This window comes from Grammomys surdaster, unplaced genomic scaffold (assembly GCF_004785775.1).
Source record: "Grammomys surdaster isolate TR1022 unplaced genomic scaffold, NIH_TR_1.0 66, whole genome shotgun sequence".
Taxonomy (NCBI): Eukaryota; Metazoa; Chordata; class Mammalia; order Rodentia; family Muridae; genus Grammomys; species Grammomys surdaster.
In genome coordinates this window covers 5,861,108-5,881,101 of record NW_021604568.1, presented here as the reverse complement: position 1 = coordinate 5,881,101, position 19,994 = coordinate 5,861,108, and the positions used below count along the sequence as shown (strand labels likewise).

Here is a 19,994-nt window from a genome sequence, read left to right as displayed (position 1 = left end):
GATTTCTTTCATAAAAGGAGACATTATGCATGCCTTCTTCACACACCTGGGGAAAACTGAGCAAGGATAATGAATATGGAAGTGGCTTTGAAAAGTCTAAATGTGAATATTACATAAGGTTGATTTGATTAGGAAAATAAAAAATCAAAGGAACCTGAGAACACAGGAAGACTAAAAGATCTGCAAACTTTAACCATGAGCCAAATCTGACTCACATACTTTTTAAAAAATAAAATATATACTTCTGCTACACATCTTACCTCTGACTGGTGAGCTCCACGGGCAGAGGCAAGCAGCTTCGCAGCTTCACAGCTGCACAGCTGCACACAGCCCACAAAGCCTAAAGTGGTTACTATGTGGTCTTTTCTTTGTTCTATTCATTTGTCCCATATGATCCTTTATATGAAAATTTTGTCAATCCCTGCAGTAAATCAAATACATTTATTTCTTACTAGGCCAAGTAATTCTGCCTACATATGGAACCTTACCTGTTGCACCCTTCCCTACATATGGAGCCTTACCTGTTACGCTGTTTAAGACCTCCTTTAGGTGACTGAAACTGTGCAGAAGGGGATCCCGCTCTTCATCCTTGAGAGTCACAGGTCAAGAAAAAAAAAATATATGATTAGTCCAAGATAGAAAAGAGAAAACAAAAGATCAAACCTCTTTATGTAAATCCAATCAGAAATTTTAGTAAGTTTCCTTCTTAGGAAAGAAACTTAGCCATGGCTCCTTACTCTCTTATTTCAGAGGCACTGGGAGTTTACCGAAAATAAGTTCTTCAGTGCTAGCCTACAACCCAGTTTCTTTTATTCTTTAACTTTTTTTTTTTTTTTTTGGTTTTTTGAGATAGGGTTTCTCTGTGTAGCCCTGGCTATCCTGGAACTCACTCTGTAGACCAGGCTGGCCTCCAACTCAGAAATCCACCTGCCTCTGCCTCCCAAGTGCTGAGATTAAAGGCGTGTGCCACCACCGCCCGGCCCTTTAACATTTCTTACAGTTTATTTACTTTGTATGGATGTACACGTGGGGTGGAGGTAGCACGCCATGGTCCACATGAGGTAACAAGAGGACAACTTATGGAGTTAGGTCTCTCTTCCACCATGTAGTCCTGGGGATCAAACTCAAATCCTCAAGCTTGGTGGCAGGTGCCTGCCCACTGAGCCATCTCACCAGCCTCAACCCAGCTTCTCCTAGGAATCACATCCCATACGGGAGTCACCTAACTAAATGTGGGGGATCTTGAAATTTTTAGCAATAGCAAAATATTTCTGAATACAGAATGACCAAAATGTAACTCAAAATCCCATAAGTAACGAGTCCATGGTGTTTCAGCTGTATCCCCCATGCTGCTTTTCCCTACTTCCCCACTGGCAGCCACTGTTGTAGTCAACATATACTTTGCACTGCACGTACCACACCTTGCATTGCAATCAGCATACCTGAAACACATCACCTCAGATTTCACACTGGTATGTCTGATGAGCTGCAGTACTTTCACTGTACATACAAACGTCTCTGCTCTTCTAGAAGCATAATGTAAGTTTAGTTATGGAAAAAAGACTTTAAAGATACTTTCTACTGTCTGTCACTCTTCAGCATGTAGGTATCAAATCAGTATGTCTTTCTATTGTACTATGTTAGAATGTCTGGTTTTAAAATTACCATTTGTGTTACTGACATTTAAAAAAAAATCATGAGCCAGGTGTGTCGGCGCACGCCTTCAGTCCCAGCACTTCAGAGGCAGAGGCAGTAGGATCTCTGTGAGTTCGAAGCCAGCCTGGTCTACAAAGTAAAGACAGACAGCCAGGACTGTTTTTGAAAAACCAGAAAAAAAAAGAAAAAAAAATCCTGAAATGAAGCTTGGCTTAAGTTTACCAAAGGATTTCCAATGATTTCTGAAATGTTCCTAAACACACTTCTGCCTTTATATACTGCAGATTTATGCAAAACAGCACTGTCAGCATTAAAAATTACAAAATAAAATCAAAATAACTATCAACTCTGAAAAATAGTGACAACGTTCTACATCCTGCTGTGCCAAAGACTCAGTCATGGTTTAATTCATTATGTAAGAATATCTAAGTACATATACCTCATTAGTAGGCAAATCTGCTTTCATCTTTAATAATCAGTAAAATTAGATGTATATCAAAGAATGTTTTTAAAACATTATTTGTTTTGCTCATGTATTTATACATATAGGCACTCAAGCTTTGATGTGTGAAAGTCAGAGCCCAGCTTGCAGGTGTTGCGTCTCTCCCCCACTATGTTCTGGGGATCAGGCCCGGGTCATCAGGCATGGTGGCAAGCAATGCTACACCCTAAGCCATCTCAGTGCCTCCCAAACAATTACCTTCAAATAAACGTCTTTATGATGTATTTATTATCAGTATATGTTTTATTTGTATGCCCATTTTACATACCTAGATGCCCCAGAGTGTTTTAAAATTTCTCACACAAAAAGGGACTAACATTAAAAAATGGCCAACATTATTTATCTAAGTGTTTGTGTATACAAACTCACATGTCTGTACTTTTATTCCACATATACACATTATATATATGTTAGAACCTTCTTTTTTGGCTTTGGTTTTTGTTTTTCGAGACAGGGTTTCTCTGTATAGCCTTGGCTGTAACTCACTCTGTAGACCAGGCTAGCAGTTAAGCACTGTCTACTCTTCCAGAGGATCCTAGTTCAATTCTCACCTGTGACAGCTCACAATTGTTTGTTACTCTAGTTTCAGGGAACCTGGCACTTCCAAACAGAAATACATGCAGGCAAGACATCAATGCACATAAAATAAAGATAAATAAATCATTTTTTAAATTTTCAAATTAAGCTTTTGAGAGCTTTCCCTAGCTCACTACCTTTGGTGATTTGACTGAGAATGTCTCTCAAAAACTCAGCTATTTAAACACTTGGTCCCAAGTTAGCAGCACTGTTTGGTAAGATAGTGTTACAGGGAGTCAGTCACTAGGGGTGGGTTCTGAGAGCTCACTTCCCATCTCCAGTTTACTCTCTGTGTCATGCTTATAGCTGAAAATCTCTCTCTTAGATTCCTGCTCTGGTTATCTACTGCCATCCCCCCACCCCACCATCGGACTCTCCTCCTGGAACTAACTGTAAGACAAAGGAGATGCCTTCCTACGTCTCTTCTGTTTTATTTTTAACTTTTAATTTACATTGTGTGTGAAAGAGTGTCTTGCATGCATGTATGATTGTGCACCACTTGTGCACTCCGTGCCCTCAAAGTCAGAAGAGGGATCAGGGGCTGGAGAGATGGCGCAGCCATCCACAGGGAAGTTTAAAACCATCTCTAACTCCAGTTCAAAGAGATGTGACATTTTCTTTTTATCATAGAAGGTAATCTTTCTGATGTTCCAGGTATGCTAAAGTCCCAAATATCAACTTAATTTACAAAAATATCAGGCACGTATGTGGCACATAGACATATAAGCAGACAAAATATCCATTTACATAAAATAATAGGGTTTTTTTTTAAATTTAAAAGAAAAGGATATCGGATTCCTGAAATTTGAGTTACAGAAAGTTGTAAGCCTCAATATGGGTGCTGGGAATCTCAGCCAGATCCTCTGGAAGAGCAGACAGTGCTCTTAGCCCCTGAGCCATCTCTCTAATCCCTAAGCATGGGGGTTTGTGGGTTTTTTTGCTTTTCTGTTTTAATTTTTATTGTATGTATGGGTATTTTGCCTGCACATATATCTGTGCGCACATGTACCTGGTGCCTATGAGACCAAAAGAGGGCAGAGGATTCCCTGGAACTGGTATGGATGCTAGCAATCAATCCGGGTTCTCTGAAAAAGCAACAAGTGTTCTTAAACAGTGAGCTGTCTCTATATCCCCTGGTTAGTATTCTACCACAGGAGGATTTCTGTGAGTCTGAGGCAAACCTGGTCAACAAAGCGAATTCCAGGATAGCCTGGGCTATACAGAAAAACCTGTCTCCAAAAAAGAGTGGTTTCCCTTTCTTAATGAAGTGTCTCTAATTTTACTTCATGTATATATACATTATATGTGTGTGTGTGTGTGTGCGTGTGTGTGTGTAGAATGTGGTCATCTTTTGGGTTAACCCTGTAAATCTGATGCCAGCAGGAATAAAACAGGAAACAGAAGTGTTCTTGCATACCATATGTTCTTGCATAGTCTGAGTTCCTATTACTTTTGATATTACTGGAAACATGATTACTGTTTTAACGGGGCAGGATGTTCTCATGTTTCTTTTATTTATGTGTATGTATACGTAAAGGCACACTCATAGAGTGGTCAAATGACAACCTGTGGGAGTCAGTTCTTTTCTTCCACCATGGTTCCAGAGATTTGAGCCCAGGTGGTCAGGTGTAGTGGTTTGAAAATGCCCAGTTTCTCTGTCTGCTGCCTGAGGTGAGGATGGAGCCCTGAGCCACTGCTCCAGCCATTTATGCCACGCTACCACCATGATAACAGACTAACTGTACACTCCCAATTAAATGCTTTCTTTCACCGGGCAGTGGTGGCGCACGCCTTTAATCCCAACACTTGGGAGGCAGAGGCAGGCGGATTTCCGAGTTCGAGGCCAGCCTGGTCTACAGAGTGAGTTCCAGGACAGCCAGGACTACACAGAGAAACCCTGTCTCGAAAAACCAAAAAAAAAAAAAAAAGTTTTCTTTCATAAGAGTTGCTTTGGTCATGAGGGGATTCATACCTTAGGCTTTAGCCCCTCTCCCACCTTGCCAGCCCTAGGTTGTTGTTAGCCTACAGACATTTTTAAGATAGCCTAGAAAATAGTGGATTTCAACTAGGAGCTGTGGTAGTGCAAACTGCAATCCTAACACTGGGAAAATGGAGGCAAAATCAGTTTAAAGACAGCCTCACCTACGTATTAATCCCCCGCTGCCCTCTCCCATCCTCCTAGCCACTCTAGCTAGTCCTGTGCTCCCCTCAAGGAGGTTGCCTCCTCTTTCCTTTTGGCTTGGTTTATTTATCATGTATAATATGTGTACTTCACATGTACATGTCAAAGTCAGAGAACTTTGTAGAACTGTCTCTCTGTCCATTTTTATGTGGGTTTTGGAGCTCAAACTCAGTTATCAGGATTTCATCCACTAAGTCATCTTACCAGCCACTATTACTATGGTTGCTATTTTAATTCTTCTCTTTCATCTGGATATGAGTGTGGTATGCATGTGTATATATACATGTTCGCAGACATGTGGAGGCCTGAAGTTAGTATTGGGCATCTCCCTCCATCACTCTCCCACCTCATCCTCAGAGGCTGAGCTCTCTCTCACACAACCCCAGAGCTCGCGGGTATGGCTAGTCTACTAGCTAGCTTGCTCCAGGTATCCATTCCTGTCCCTGACTTCCAAGGCTCGAATTACAAGCTTTACCCACTCAGCCACTTCACCAGCTCTGAGAACCACTAATCCTTTAGAGGAGTTCTGGGGATCCAACCTCTAGGCCTACTGCTTGTGCGGCAAGTGATTTCACTGCTGAGCCATCTCCCTACCCCGTGCCCATTTAAGATTTATTTTTATTCAGTATATGTGTGTACATCTTCATGAGTATATAGTATGTGTGCAGGTAGGTACCCAAGGAGGCTAGAAGAAGGTATAGGATCATCCAGAACTGAAGACAGAGTTGTGAGTTCCCCAATATGAGTGCTCTGAACCAAACTTGGGTCTCTTGGAAAATTAGCAAGTACTCTCAACTGTTGAGCTATTCCTACAGACCTAAACACCCACCTACTCCTTTATTTTTGGTTTTTAACACAGGGTCTCAAGCAGCCCAGGTTGGCTTTGAACTCACTATGTAGTCAAAGCTAGCCCTGAATGTATGATTCTTTTGCTCCTACCTCCAAGTGCTAGGATTACAGGAATACACCACTACAGTCAGCTTGTTCCCTTTGTGCTTTCATGTCATATAGATTCTACTGTTCTCTTCTCTCCCTCTCCCTTCTATCAGGGCCTGTCTTATTAGGGCTTCATTGGTGTCAAGAGACAACAAAGGACAACTCTTATAAAGGCTAACATTTCACTGGGGCTGGCTGACAGTTTCCGAGGTTCAGTCCATTATCATCATGGCAGGAAGCATGGCAGTGTGCATGCTGGAAGAACCAAGAGTTCTACATCTCGATCCACAGGCAGAAGACTGTCACACTGGGTGTAGCTTGAGCTTATATAAGACTTCAAAGTCTCACAGTGAGACACTCCACAGTGACATACTTCCTCCAACAAGGCTACACCTACTCCAACTAAGCCATAATTCCTAATCGGGCCACTCCCTATGAGCCAAACATTCAAACATATGAGAGTCTTGGAGGTCACATTTATTCAATCCACCACAGGACCTATTCCTTTCTTTTAACATCCCCTTTCTTTTTTCATCATGTCCTTCCCCCCCCCCTTCTCTCTCTCTCCTGATTGTTTTAACCAAGGATAAGCTGTCCATAACTCAGTGGCCTGACATCTGCCCATCCCCACTTACCAGTGGTATGTGGGTGCTCCATCGGGCATTTCGTTTGATGGCACCAACAACAATGTTAATTTCTCCTTGAATGATGTAAATATTCTTATCCACCATCCTGACAAACCTACCAGAACAGTTGAAGAGAAAAGAATGGTTAATATTTTTTTCCTTTCAGATTTGTTTGTTTGGTTTCATTTTGAGACAGGGTTTCTCTGTATAGCCCTGGCTGTCCTAGAACTCACTATGTAGACCAGGCTGCCCTCAAACTCAGAGATCCACCTGTCTCTGCATCCCAAGTGCTGGGATTAAAGGTTCACATGACAACACCTGCCTTTTCTCTTCTACTTTATGTATTCAAATGTTTAGCCTGCATGTACATCTGTGCACCATGTATACACCCACTAACAGCATATGCCAGAAGAGGGCAGAAGATCCACTGGAACTAGAGTTACAGATGGTTATGGTTATGAGCCACCATGTAGGTGCTGAAACTCAAACCTGGGTCCTCTAGAAGAGCAACAAGTTCTCTTAACCACCGAGCAATCTCTTCAACCTCAAGATGGGGGATTATTTAAATGCCAGCCATGTATGGTGGCATATGCCTGTAATTCTTGCCATGAGAGGCTGAAGCAAAAGAACTAACGTATTATTGTTAACTGCTCCCAAAGGAACTATAGGATTGTTTTTGCTGCCTAGAACAGCACTTAGAGAAGATATTTAATTATTTCCCAAGGTGAAAATGTTGGAAAACAGAATTTCTCTTGGAAGACTGTGAATGTAGTTCATATGGTAGAGTGCTTGCCTAACGTGCACAAAGCTCTAAGTTCAATGCCCAGCACCACTTACATAAAGCAGGTATGGTGATGAACACCTGTAATCTAAGCACCACAGTAGGTAAAGTCACACAGATGGAGGAGAAAAGGTAAAGTCACCCTTCACAAACAGCACACTGGAGACAACCTGGACACATGAGACTCTTTCCCAGAAAACATTTTTTTTTCTTAGCATAGAGTATCCTAGGAGTATATAACAACAAATTTGCCACTTTCCATTATTTAAAAACTCCTTAGAGCCAGTATAGTAGTTAACCCAAGTAACACTAATATTCATTAATGAGTTTGAAGCCAGCCTTATCTATGTAGTGAGTCCTCTCAAAAAAGAAAGAAAGAGCTGGGCGGTGGTGGTGGTGAGCACCTTTGATCCCAGCACTTGGGAGGCAGAGGCAGGAGGATTTCTGAGTTCGAGGCCAGCCTGGTCTACCGAGTGAGTTCCAGGACAGCCAGGGCTACACAGAGAAACCCTGTCTCAAAAAAAAAAAAAAAAGAAAGAAAGAAAGAGAGAGAGAAAAAGGAAATAGTTCACAACTACTACAAAGTGAAAAAAATTAATGTATAACTACTTACCTACCTACTGCTGTGTGTGTAAACAAAAAACAAACCACCCATATAAAACATAACATTTTTATTTTTTAAATATATAATATTTAGCATACAAAGGGATACAGAGTCATATAATAACCAGCATCCAGATTAGTGGTACAACTGAAAACTCTGAATACTTCCCAAACAAATCTTCTTGTTTTTGTCCATAACTCCTACTACTGTAAAACTGATGTTTATTAACTTTTTACTTATTTCATTTATATGTACCTTTAAATAATATATAACACCATTCTATATGTTTTATATGTAATTAATATTTTACATATTATTCTGTAATTTGTACTTCAATGTTTTACCTAGGAGTCATCCATTTTGATAAACACAGTTAATACATTTTGTACAGATACATATATAGATAAGCATATACCAAGTAAAGCATCTAAAGTTGGGTATGGTGGTCTACACCTTTAACCCCAGAACACAGGAGGCAGAGGCAGGCCAGGCTCTGTGAAGGCAAGGACAGTTTGGCCTCCACAGTGAGTTCCAGAGCAGCCAGGTCTGCACAGAGAAAGTCTATCTCAAAAATCATAAATAAACAAATGAGCTGGAGAACTACTCAGTTCCCAGCACCCCATAGTGGCCCACAGCCATCCACAGGCATGCTGAAGGTACACAAACATACATGCAGGGAAAACACTCATATACATAAAATTAAATAAATAAACTTAATTTTTTTGTTTTGTTTTGTTTGAGACAGGGTTTTTCTGTGTAGCCCTGGTGGTCCTAGAATTCACTCTGTATACCAGGCTGGCCTTAAACTAAGAGATTCACTTGATTCTGTCTCCCAAGTGCTGAGATTAAAGGCATAAGCCACTACACCAGCAATTTTTAAAATTTTAATCCAAATAAATAAAGGGTCTAGGCAGGTATATCCAAACTCATAGTTATCTAAAGAGAAAGTGCTTTAAAATTAGGGTAAAATCAAACCTTTATCTGTACTGCTTTGATTTTTTTTCAGAAGACTTTTTTAGCATATTACCAATATAATTAAACACTAGTAATTATAAAAAATAAAGATCTACTACTTCCATTGAGGAATTTTACAGTTCAATCATATATTTAAAAAAATAAAAAATAAAACCTCTGACACAGAAAATCATTGAGGAAAATCATGCTTTCAAAGTAGCTCAGCTTGGGGTGCTGAAAAGCTGGCTCACCAGTTCACAGCACTGGCTCCTCGTCCAGAGGACACAGGTTTAATCACCCAGCACCCATGTGGCAGCTAACAATCATTTATAACTCAAGTCCCAGGGGATCGGGTAGCCTCTTCTGGCCTCCAAGGGCACTAGGTAGTCATGGTATATATGTATGCAAAACACCCAGACATATAACATGACCTTTTTAAAGTAGCTAAATTTGCATGTTTTATATAAGATGGGGTCCCCAAGAAATGAAAGTAATGAAAACCACCAAGTTAAGCATAGTGACATGCCTTGAGAGTCAGAGACAGGCAGATCTCGGAGTTTGAGGCCAGCCTATAGAGTAAGCCAGGGCTACACAGAGAAACCTTGTCTCGGGAGGAGAAAAAAAAAGAAAGGAAAAGAAGAGAAAAGAAAAAAATAGAAGAGAAGAAAAGAAAACCAACCAAATATCCACAGGAAGGAAGGAAAGAAGAAAGGAAGGTAGAGAGAGAGGGAGGGAGGGAGGAAGACAGGGATAGAGGAAGGAAAAGAGGGAGAAAGGGAAGGAGGGAGGGAGGGAGGGATGCAAGGAGAGAAAAGAAAACCAACCAGATATCCACATACAGAATAATGAAACTAAAACCCCATCTCCCATATCCCACAAAAAAACCCACCCAACTCCAAACAGACCAAAACCTTAACATAAAGCCTCAAACTCAAACTCTGAAACTGTTAGAGGAAAAGAGTTCAAGACATATGCAGGAACTTTCAATAGGACTCTAGTCACACAAGAAATGAGACAGTAACAAACAGATAAGACCTCATGACATTGAAAAAGCCTCTAAACAGCAAAGGAACCAGTTAACTGAGTAAAGATACAACCTACAGACTAGAAGGGAATATTTACTAGCTAAACATCTGGCAAAGGACTTCATCTAAACTATACAAGAAACAAACAGCCCAGAGCCAGAGAGATGGCACGATCAGAAAAGCATGAAGATCTGAGTTCAGATTCATACATAAAATGCAAATAAAATAAAAATAATGCCAAATAAAAGGCATGGCAGCAGGTACCTGTAACCTGAGTGCTGGAGAAGCGGACAGGAGGATCCCTGGGGCTGGCTGGTTAAGCCAGTCTAGTCAAACAGGTGAGCAGGTCCAGTGAAAGACCCTTATCTCAAAAAGCAAGGTGGAGAGAGATGGAGAAGGACACTTGACACTGACCTATACTCTCTAAAAGACACTTGTGCCTATGTACCCACACAAACATCTACAATACACATGTTCACACACAAAGAAGGAAAAATGGTCTCAAACAATCCAATCAATAAATGGGCAGACAGTTCTCAAAAGATGGACTACAAGTGGCCAATACACATAAGAAAAATGTTTAACCGTACTAGCCATCAGAGAAATGCAAATCAACACTGAGAACGCATCTTCCTCCAATCAGAAGGGCAGTCACTAAGAAAACAAACAATGTGAGATGCTGACAGGAATGTGGTCAAAAGGGAATTCTTCCTTATGCCTTGTTGGTAGTGTGTAAACAAGTCCAGCTACATAGAAGTCAATATGGAGGGTCTCAAAACACTAAGAACAGATCACCCATGTGAAATGCTCTGTCACTCCTGGGTATTTAACCTTAGGGATTGCTTCAAGCTACCAACCCTGACAACCCAAGTGTGATGCCCAAGACTTACATAGTCAAATCAGAGAACAGGCTTCTAAAGTTGTTCTCTGACTTCCACATATGCACCATGGCACATACACACAAATACACAAAATAAATAATTGTAAATTTTTTCATTAGCAAGAGAGGACTAGGAAGATGGATAGGTACTTGAAGCACTTGCCATGCAAGTGTGAAGTCCAGAGTTCAAATCCCCTGACTTCAAGTAAATGCCAGGTAGACATGGTAACCCACTTGTAATTCCAGCCTCAGAGGGCAGAAACAGGATCCTTAAAGCAAGATGGCTAGCAATACTATAGGCAAGCTCTAGATTTGATTGAGAAACCCTCTCTTAGTAACAAGATGGAAGACTACGGATGATGACGAACCTTGGAATTACACATACATACACATACACAAACATGGAGGCATGTACACACACCACACACACCTGAAAATGCAGTTAGACTTTGGCATGGTGGCATACATCTTTATCCCAGCACTCAGGAGTCAGAGGTAGGAGGATCTCTGTAAATTCAAAGCCAGCCTGGCCTATAAATCGAGGCCAGGACAGACAGGGCTGTTACACAGAGAGACCCTATCTCAAAAAAACAGAAAAAAAAAAGAAAAAAGAAAAAGTTAGCAAGAAATATGAGTAGAACAAGCATTTCATGAAATAGAAAATACAAATAACAAATTAATAGGAAAGATTATTAGCTTCATCTATAATCAGCAAAACAACCAGACTATAATAAACTAGGGATGGTGATACACACCTTTAATCCTAGCTCTTTGGAGGCAGAGGCAAGCAGATTTCAGTGAGTTTGAAGCCAATCTGATTTACACAGTAAGTTCTAGGCCAAGCAGAACAACATTGTGAGATCCTGTCTAAAAAATTAAATTAAAAAGATTATAGCCATGCAGTGGTGGCGCACGCCTTTAATCCCAGCACTTGGGAGGCAGAGGCAGGCGGATTTCTGAGTTCGAGGCCAGCCTGGTCTACAGAGTGAGTTCCAGGACAGCCTGGGCTACACAGAGAAACCCTGTCTCAAAAAAAAAAAAAAAAAAAAAGAGATTATAGTGAGATACATTTTAGACCTCCAAAATAGTAATAATGACAACAGATAATAATTTTAAAATAATGAAATCTAACCCCAGCACTTAGGAGGCTGGGGCAAGAGGTCTGTCAGGAGTTCAAGGGCAGACTGGGCTACATACCGAGTTATAAATCAAACTGGACTAACAACAGAATAAGATGCTATCTCAAAAACACAAAACAATAATAATGATGAAACTTAAATCTGACCATACTTTAGTAAAGACCAAATGGCTAGAGAGTATCTAAACAGATACAATCGCTTTGGATAACAATTCGAGATCATCATGCCAAGTTAAAGAACTTCTTACCCTTTATCTCAGCAAGTCTACTTCTGGGTCTAGTTCTCAAAGAAATAAAACAAATCTGGCAAGGGGTAAAGTTGGTGAGACAGGAAGGCAGAGGGTGGGTAAGTGCAAATTCACTTTGGGTGACAGTCTTGGGTTGTTGGCTAGTTGGTTGGTATTTTGTTTGTTTTTAATGAGGATCTTGCTTTATAACCTCGACAGTCTGGAACTCAAATTTTGGTGCCCTAAGTGTTCCAAGTGACGACAGGATTTACAAGTGTGCAAACACACTAAGCTCATGGTTTGTTCCCTCTTTGCCTTTGAAAATGATATCCCCTTCTTTGCTAAATGTTCAGCTCTTCTCTTGTCCATTTTTGTAAACTCTTGCTCATTTCACATTAAAAGCCAATAATTAAAAGCCAGATGTGGTGGCTCCCACCTTTAATCTCAGCACTTGGGAGGCAGAGGCAGACAGCCCCCCCTGACCCCCCCCCCCCGGACGCCGCCGCGGGGGGGGGGGGCAGTCAATAATAGAGCTATACAAGACAGATTTGACTGAGTTCCTTACTTCTAATTGAATGATTATAGTCAAGACTTTTTTCTTCCTTCCCCCCCACCCCCGACTCCCAGTGTTGGAGATGCACCTAGGGCTACATGCCGGCTAAGTAAGCACTGTACCACAAATTTATAGCTTTTAACCAAGTTTCCTATTCTTTTTTTTTGTGTGTGTGTCAGCACGAACACGTTTATTTACTAAACAAAGGAATGATCTTGGGAAAACCAACAGTTTGACATGGGTTTCGTGTAGTGTTTGTAATAAAAAGAACTGAACAGTCATGAAAAATAAAACCAAAGAAGTGAAGCCGTATGGGTGTTTGTGGCCTGCTCGTTGAATTGGGCTCTTCTCTCTGGGAGCGGACGCCTGTCCAGGATGACGATGAGGTCCTCACTGCACCTTCTCATAGATCTGAGTGCCGGTGGCATTGTTCATGACACATTCCACCACCAGCTTTCTGTCCTTCAGCTTCCTTGTTATCATGGTTTCCTTCCCATCCCACTTCTGGTGCTGGGCCAGGGCACCATCGGTGAAGGTGCAGACCATCTCGGTTTTCCCGCCATCGCTGTAGTTTCATCGAACTTCTCCCCCAGGGTACAAGAGAACACCATTGTCTTCACTGTGCTCTCAGTGAAGAGACTGTGATGTTGTTGCCGTCACAAGTAATGATACAGTCTGGTTTGGCCATGGCACCCATCTTCCTAAGAGCCGGTCCTACTCCTAGCTCTTTCATGTACTCCTCATAGCCGTGGCTTTCCAACAGGCGCCACTTTCCTTCGAGGTCCTTAAAGCTGGCCATGGCAGGAGGGAGAGCACAAAAGCAGCAAGGAGACGCGCTGAAGTTTCCTGTTCTCTCTGAGCCTTGGTTTACAGTTTTCCACAGTAGCTATATGTGGTAATAGACGAGAACTAAGTATTCAGACATAGCTTGGGTTACACACTGAGGTCTTGTCCAAAAGCAAAGCAAAGCAAAACAAATCAAACAAAACCCTACAATTCTCCATTGCAAAATGAAGACGTTTGCCCTTGGGTTTGCTGTGAGGCACCCAGCATGGCACACTGTCAACATCTCCTGAACACTGTTTTTATGACAGTGTCTCCTCATGAAGTCTTCCTCAGCTAACTCACTGTCCTACACAGTATGAGCACATCTTTTTGGTCAGCACATAACACTGTGTCCACAGCTCTTTTTAAACAAACCTCAGCTGAACAGTGATACACACCTGTATTCCCAGCAATGGGGGCCAAAGGCTGGAAAACCACAAGCTCAAGGCTAATCTAAGCTGCACAGTTGAGACCCTCTCTCAAAAAAAGGAGGGGCTGGAGAGATGGCTCAATGGTTAAGAGCACTTATTGTTCCTACAGAAGACCCAGGTTTGGTCTCCGGCACCCACACTGTGGTTCACAATCATTTGCAACTCCAGTTTCAAGGGATCCAACTCCCTCTTCTAACTTCTACCTTCACCAGGCACAATAGCACATACATACATGCACTACTGATATGGGCAAAGAGCACACAAAACTTACTGAACACAGGCAAAAAAACGCAGGTCCAGAAGCCCTTGGGAGACTGAAGCAGGAGGATTACCCACAAATTCAAGGCCAGTCTGGAATATAGAGTAAAGGACTGTCTCAAAAAACCAAAGAGCAGCCAGGCGGTGGTGGTGCACGCCTTTAATCCCAGCACTTGGGAGGCAGAGGCAGGCGGATTTCTGAGTTCGAGGCCAGCCTGGTCTACAGAGTGAGTTCCAGGACAGCCTGGGCTATACAGAGAAATCCTGTCTCGAAAAGAAAAAAAAAAAAAACAAAAACAAAAAAACAAAAAAATACACTTACTGAACAAGAAAATTATAGAAAGAGTGGGAGTAAAAGTAGAACCAGGAAAAAGCCACTACTCTGATCTGACCAGCCACAGCTGGAAAATCCTCTCAAACCTGCTAATCAGGTGACCAGTGTACCTTAGCTCTGTACGCCATCTCCTCCTTTGTGAAGATTTCTGAGACTATCTCTAGAACCATATGTAGGGTAAGCCACTGACTGTCCTGGACAAAACTGCCCATCTTGGAGATGAAAATGAAACAAAGCTTCTCTCTGTCCCACATCACTAACCACTCAGAACACCCAAGGCTTAAGGGTAACCAGTGGCAGAGTGGGACAAAGAAAAAAGCTTGAGTGATGGCACACTGGGAGCAGCATACAGTCCCACACAGCTGCCTATCTTCTCTTTGAGGGATCATCATATACTAAAAACCAGGAAGGTGGAAGGCTAGTTACCCTTGCTCAAGTCTTCAAACAGCAACCACCTGCGGAATAAGCAGCAGCCGCCCTTCCAACTAGGGGCCTGCATACTGCAGCCTTACTCCTCTAAGCTTCCACCTGACTTACTTCAGGCACTGACAGTAGCTACCTGACACGCATGCGGACTTACAGTCCTTGTTTATAAGACTTGCTCTCACACTTCCACGACTTATACTAGTGCTTCTATGATCACATCCACTACCATTCAGAATAAATTATCACTTTCATGGCCATTTCCACTGCTAATGGAGCTCCAGTGGAGGTGAAATGATAAAAAAAAAAAGAGGAGTAATAAAAGATTAACAACAATTTATTCTTTATTTCACAGCTATTCCAACATAAAGGTAAAATGAATCTCTCCTTCTCCCTTCAACCCAACCCCGCCATGAACCCACCATCCAATCACTCTCAAACATCCAATCACTCTCATCAGCGACACTCAATCACTGGAGTGTGATCAATCAATAGTCTTTCCAGTGATGCTGTTTATAAATAGTTTCTCCTTGCACGCAAGAGCTCTATCTTCTTCCTCTCTAGCTATCCAATGCAGCAGAATAAACCCGTCACTGAGCAGGATTATCTTAAAGCAGCAGTCATCCTGACTTCTAGAACACAGGGAAAGGAAAGACTGTATTGAGCTGAAACTGGAACGAACATCAGCTTCTAAAATGTGTCCACAACTATAATTTCTACTGTGCCAATGAGCATCGCTGTTAAGACCAGAACACACTATTTAGCTACAGACACTATTAAAAAGAAGTTTGAGTACAACCTTAAGGAACATTTATAGTAGTTGAATTATTTGTAGAAATTTACATTTCTGTCCCTCCCCCATCACTGAAGCTCAAACCCAGGCCCTCCTCTCACATCTAGGTAAATGTTTTATCATTGAGATATACCACTAGCTCAGAAAACAACAAGTACAAAAAAAAAAAAATTCTCTGAAGTCTCTATAGTCACCTTTAGGCCCCAAATTGAAAAGATGCTGTCACACTACCTATCAAGAGGGCAGACTGCCAATTATGCAGAGCGCTTTCAACTCAGTAGCTACAGGCAGATGAGCAATGGCAGCCCACATAACCTGGGTACTTGCTGGGCTATCATTCAACCTGTCAACTTAACTACTTCTTTGGAAGATTCTACATCTTACAAAAACCACTATTAGTAGGGCAGTGGTGGTGCATGCCTTTAATTCCAGTACTGGGGAGGCAGAGGCAGGCAGATTTTTGTGAGTTCAAGGCTAGCCTAGTCTACAGATCAAGTTCCAGGACAGCCAGGGCTACACAGAGAAACTCTGTGTCGAAAACAGACCTCGTCCCCACCCTTGCATATAAAAAAAACAAAAAAGCAAAGAAAAACAACCCAGTGTCCTGTACCATTCCCATCCATTTGCTTTAAGTCTATACATATAAACACTATTACATCTCTTACACACACACACACACACACACACACACACACACACACGTTCTTAGGAGGACAGAGAGAAGTAGAGAAACTTGGTTCAAGTAATATCATCTTAGATGATCTACCTTTTAATAACTGAGAGAGTGCCCCACCTTGTCACTACACGCCATGCAAGTGTGCAGTGGACTGCCCAGGCCAGACCAGGAGACAAAGGCTAACCACACAGTAAACTAACTCCAGAGATGGACAGCACATGCTGGGCCCCATCGCTGCTGAAAGGAATTAGGCATACTCTACTTTTAATTTTGCTACTTTTTTTTTGAGACAGGATCTCACTATGTAGAAAAGCTGGTCTTAAACTCAAAATGTACTTCGTCAACTCTGAAAGTACTGAGATTACAAATGTCTGTCACTACACCTAGCATATGTCACTACTTTTCAGAAATATATAGGGAGATCTAAGACTACAGCCCTGTAAACCCAGCAACTCAAGAAGGATCACAAGTTCGAGGGCTACAGAGCAAATTTCAGACCAGTCAGGACAATTTAGAGAGGTCAAGTCTCTAAATAAACAAACAAATAAATAAAGCAAGTAAGCTAACTAGCTAGCTATCTGTGGGTATGACTCAGCGGCAGACTGCTTGACTATACCATATGAGACCCTAGGGTACCATCCTCACTACTGCAAGACTATGTGTAAACTGAGCAACTCCAAAGCAGATTTTTCCCATTTATACACTCCACAAGGCTTACTAGTACCTAGTATTCTTGATATGATATGAGTTTCTGCGGGGGGGGGGGGGGAAACAACAACACTATATTGTCTCTCATCTCTAAAGTAACTCAAGGGATGGACGGCACATGCTGGGCCCCATCTCTGCTGAAAAGAATTAGGCATACTCTACTTTTAACTTTGCTACTTTTTTAAACCCTCTTTACCTTTGATGGACTTCCACTGGTTTATAACACCGCAGAGTCAAAGGTCACTACTGGGCCATAAACTACACTCTTTGGGGTTGTGCCCCATCATTCAGTCTGCTTCCATGACCCTACCACAAGGAGCAGAACATCTCTCATAACTTGTCTCAGTGTCTCAATTGGTCCAGGCTGGTCTCTAACTCAAGAAGTAGCTGAGGATAACCTTGAATGTCAGGTCTGACCCTCGTGTTTCTATCTCCCAAGTAGTGAATAATTACAGATGTGTACCAACATGCCCAGTTGATGAAGAGCTGGGGACTGAACTCAAGGACTTCATACGCACAAGGCAAACACTCAACCAGCTACATCTCCAGTCCTTTTCATGTTTTTTTTTTCACCTACTAAAAATAAACAGACCACCAGTACCAAGCTTTATCAGTATTCAAATCCCTCGTAACTCTCAATTATGTCACAAAAAAGTGGCTTCCTTGGGATTAAATTTCATATCCTTAAAGTAAATAGAAGAAGTCACAGTGGGTAAATGCCTACCCAAAACACACACGTAAAGAGTTTAAAGGCAGAAGCAGGTGGATCTTTGTAAATTCGAGGCGAGCCTGGTCTACAGAGTGAGTTCCAGAACAACCAGAACTACATAGAAAGAACCTGACTCAAAAAGAAAGAAAAGTGTTTACATACAGACCCACGGTGACAGATATCTATCTTGTAAATGGAAAATCTTATAGGCCAGTTCCCCAGGCCTCTGGTCTCAAGTCTTCTATGCTTTCTGTCTACCTAATCCAGACTGCACTTGTTCATCTTTCAGAATTAATGGAGCGCTTCAGTTGTGTTAGGACGCAATCTCCAGAAGTGACAGTTCTACGGAATCTGGAAAGATTTATTATCTAAAGCCTAAAACCATTTTGCTTTCAGATTTTGAGGACTTTGTTCTTTTGAGTGCAGAAAGGTCTAAAAAAGAAGATCTGGAGGCCAGATTACGCCTAGGGGGTAAAAAAAAAATGATTCTGCCATCCACAGAGTCACAAGTAGAGCGGAAACACCCCTCGGGGCAAGGGTCTGACCTTTGGCCCCTGCACACCTCCCAACTCCCTCTCTCATCAGTCCTCTGAGTTTATTTCTTCCCACGAAGCCCTTCGCCCGGGCCACTTCGCCCAACTGAAGGACCCTTCCTCCTTATTCTTTATGGCAACGTCAGGAGGCCCTCACGACGCTAGAACTCTAAGAAGAGACTTCGCTGACCTGTCAGCGGATCCAAAATGGCGGGGCCTAGTCCCAGGACCGGCAGCTGCAGCTCATGTCCAGCCTGGCCCCGGAGGCGTCTCCTAGCCGCTCTCCCAGCGTCGGCGGCGAGTGAGAGAAGGGAAGGATCCTGTCTTCTGGAAGTCAACCCTAACTTCAGGGTGAGACCTCACTGCAGGCCAGAATAAGTGGGCCGGGACGGTCAGTGGTGCCGGCTACCTTCCCTGTCAGCTCACTGACGTGGTAACTAGCCTCAGTCTAGCCCGCTGCCTGGTAACTGCGCGAGTCCTGCCGCGCTCAGCCAATCAGAGCGTGGCACTCTGAAAAGTGGCATCCCGACTATCCAATCGTAGAAAGAAATTAGCTCTGGGAGGCGAGTAATGCCCAAAGAGGCCAGATTACAAGGGAAAGAAGAGTAGGTAGGGGACAGCCAACGGATACGAGGATTCTCTGACTGACAGTTACACAAGCCAATAAACAATGACAAATTGTGCTGGGCGGTTGGAGAGGTGGGGTTCAGATAGTGTTCGGTTGCAGCGCACTGTTTAGCAGTGGCTGCTGGGCATCCTAGAGAGGAAGGCTATGATTTGCTGGAAAGGGGGCGGGGTCCGTTTTGAGAGCTTGAGCGGGCGACCCTACTCCCCCGACTTCACTCTACCAAAGTCCTCTGGGCTTTACTGCTTTAGGGATCACTCCTTTTCCAGGCAGGTCTGGAGTTGAAAAGCTTTCCTCAATCCAGCCCATGCAATCTTTCCCACGCCCTCCGCTCTTCTGTGCCCCGCTTTAGTTTCTCCGAAGTATGTGTGTCTGTCTCATCCCGACTCTGAATTTGCGTTTTCTACTCCATTCCTACCATCCAGAAATAGAGAAAATGGTAGCAGAAATCTTAGATATCTAATCAGAGTATCCTCATTTTTCAGAACTGGAAAGAGTTCTACAGAGGAAAGCTGGCTCCATGCATACCAGAGAAAAGCATACACCTGTCCCAGCTAGTTCAGGGCGGAGAGTTGGGGGTATGGGGATACTTAATACCGCTTTAAAAAAAAAAAAAAGAAGGAAGGAAGGAAGGAAGGAAAGAAAGAAAGAAGGAAAGAAGGAAAGAAGGAAAGAAAGAAAGAATTTGTTTGTCTATTTTAAGATAATGCTTTTAGCCACTAACCATTTCTCCAGCCTCCCTCAATACTTCTTTATACCTTACTCCATAGGGCTATGATTCTCTGTTCACCCCTTCCTATTAAGCCTTGAACAAATCTTAGTGAATGGTTGGTGGAGGTGCATGAGGATCAAGTCTGATGGCAAAATCTCACACCATTCGTCCACATCATTAACAAAAAAAAAAAAAAGATATCCCATTTTCCTTAGCAATGCTAGTAGGTGAGACTGGAGAGAAAGCTTAGCAGTTAAGTGTGCTTGCTGCTCTTCCAGAAGACCCGAGTTCAGTTCCCAGCATGTACATATCACACTATCTACTGTA

General features: G+C 42.4%; 1 protein-coding gene and 1 pseudogene across 8 annotated transcripts in view; both read right to left on the bottom strand.

Moving 5' to 3' along the window:
* Positions 1–18,803, bottom strand: part of Gbf1 (golgi brefeldin A resistant guanine nucleotide exchange factor 1) — a 129,584-nt gene extending 110,781 nt beyond the window's left edge. For 5 of the 8 annotated variants that reach the window (XM_028772674.1, XM_028772705.1, XM_028772687.1 and 2 more), the window contains exons 1-3: positions 18,521–18,743; positions 6,488–6,593; positions 522–588 (exon numbers count right to left, since the gene is read on the bottom strand). In XM_028772674.1, the coding sequence (XP_028628507.1) occupies positions 522–588; positions 6,488–6,583 (163 nt within the window). In that variant the 5' untranslated portion in view covers positions 6,584–6,593; positions 18,521–18,743. Of the gene's footprint in view, positions 1–521; positions 589–6,487; positions 6,594–18,520 lie in introns of all 8 variants that reach the window. The other 3 variants (XM_028772716.1, XM_028772711.1, XM_028772718.1) reach the window with 1 other exon arrangement.
* On the bottom strand, positions 13,031–13,439 carry LOC114625452 (annotated as a pseudogene).
* Positions 18,804–19,994: the final 1,191 nt, after the last annotated feature.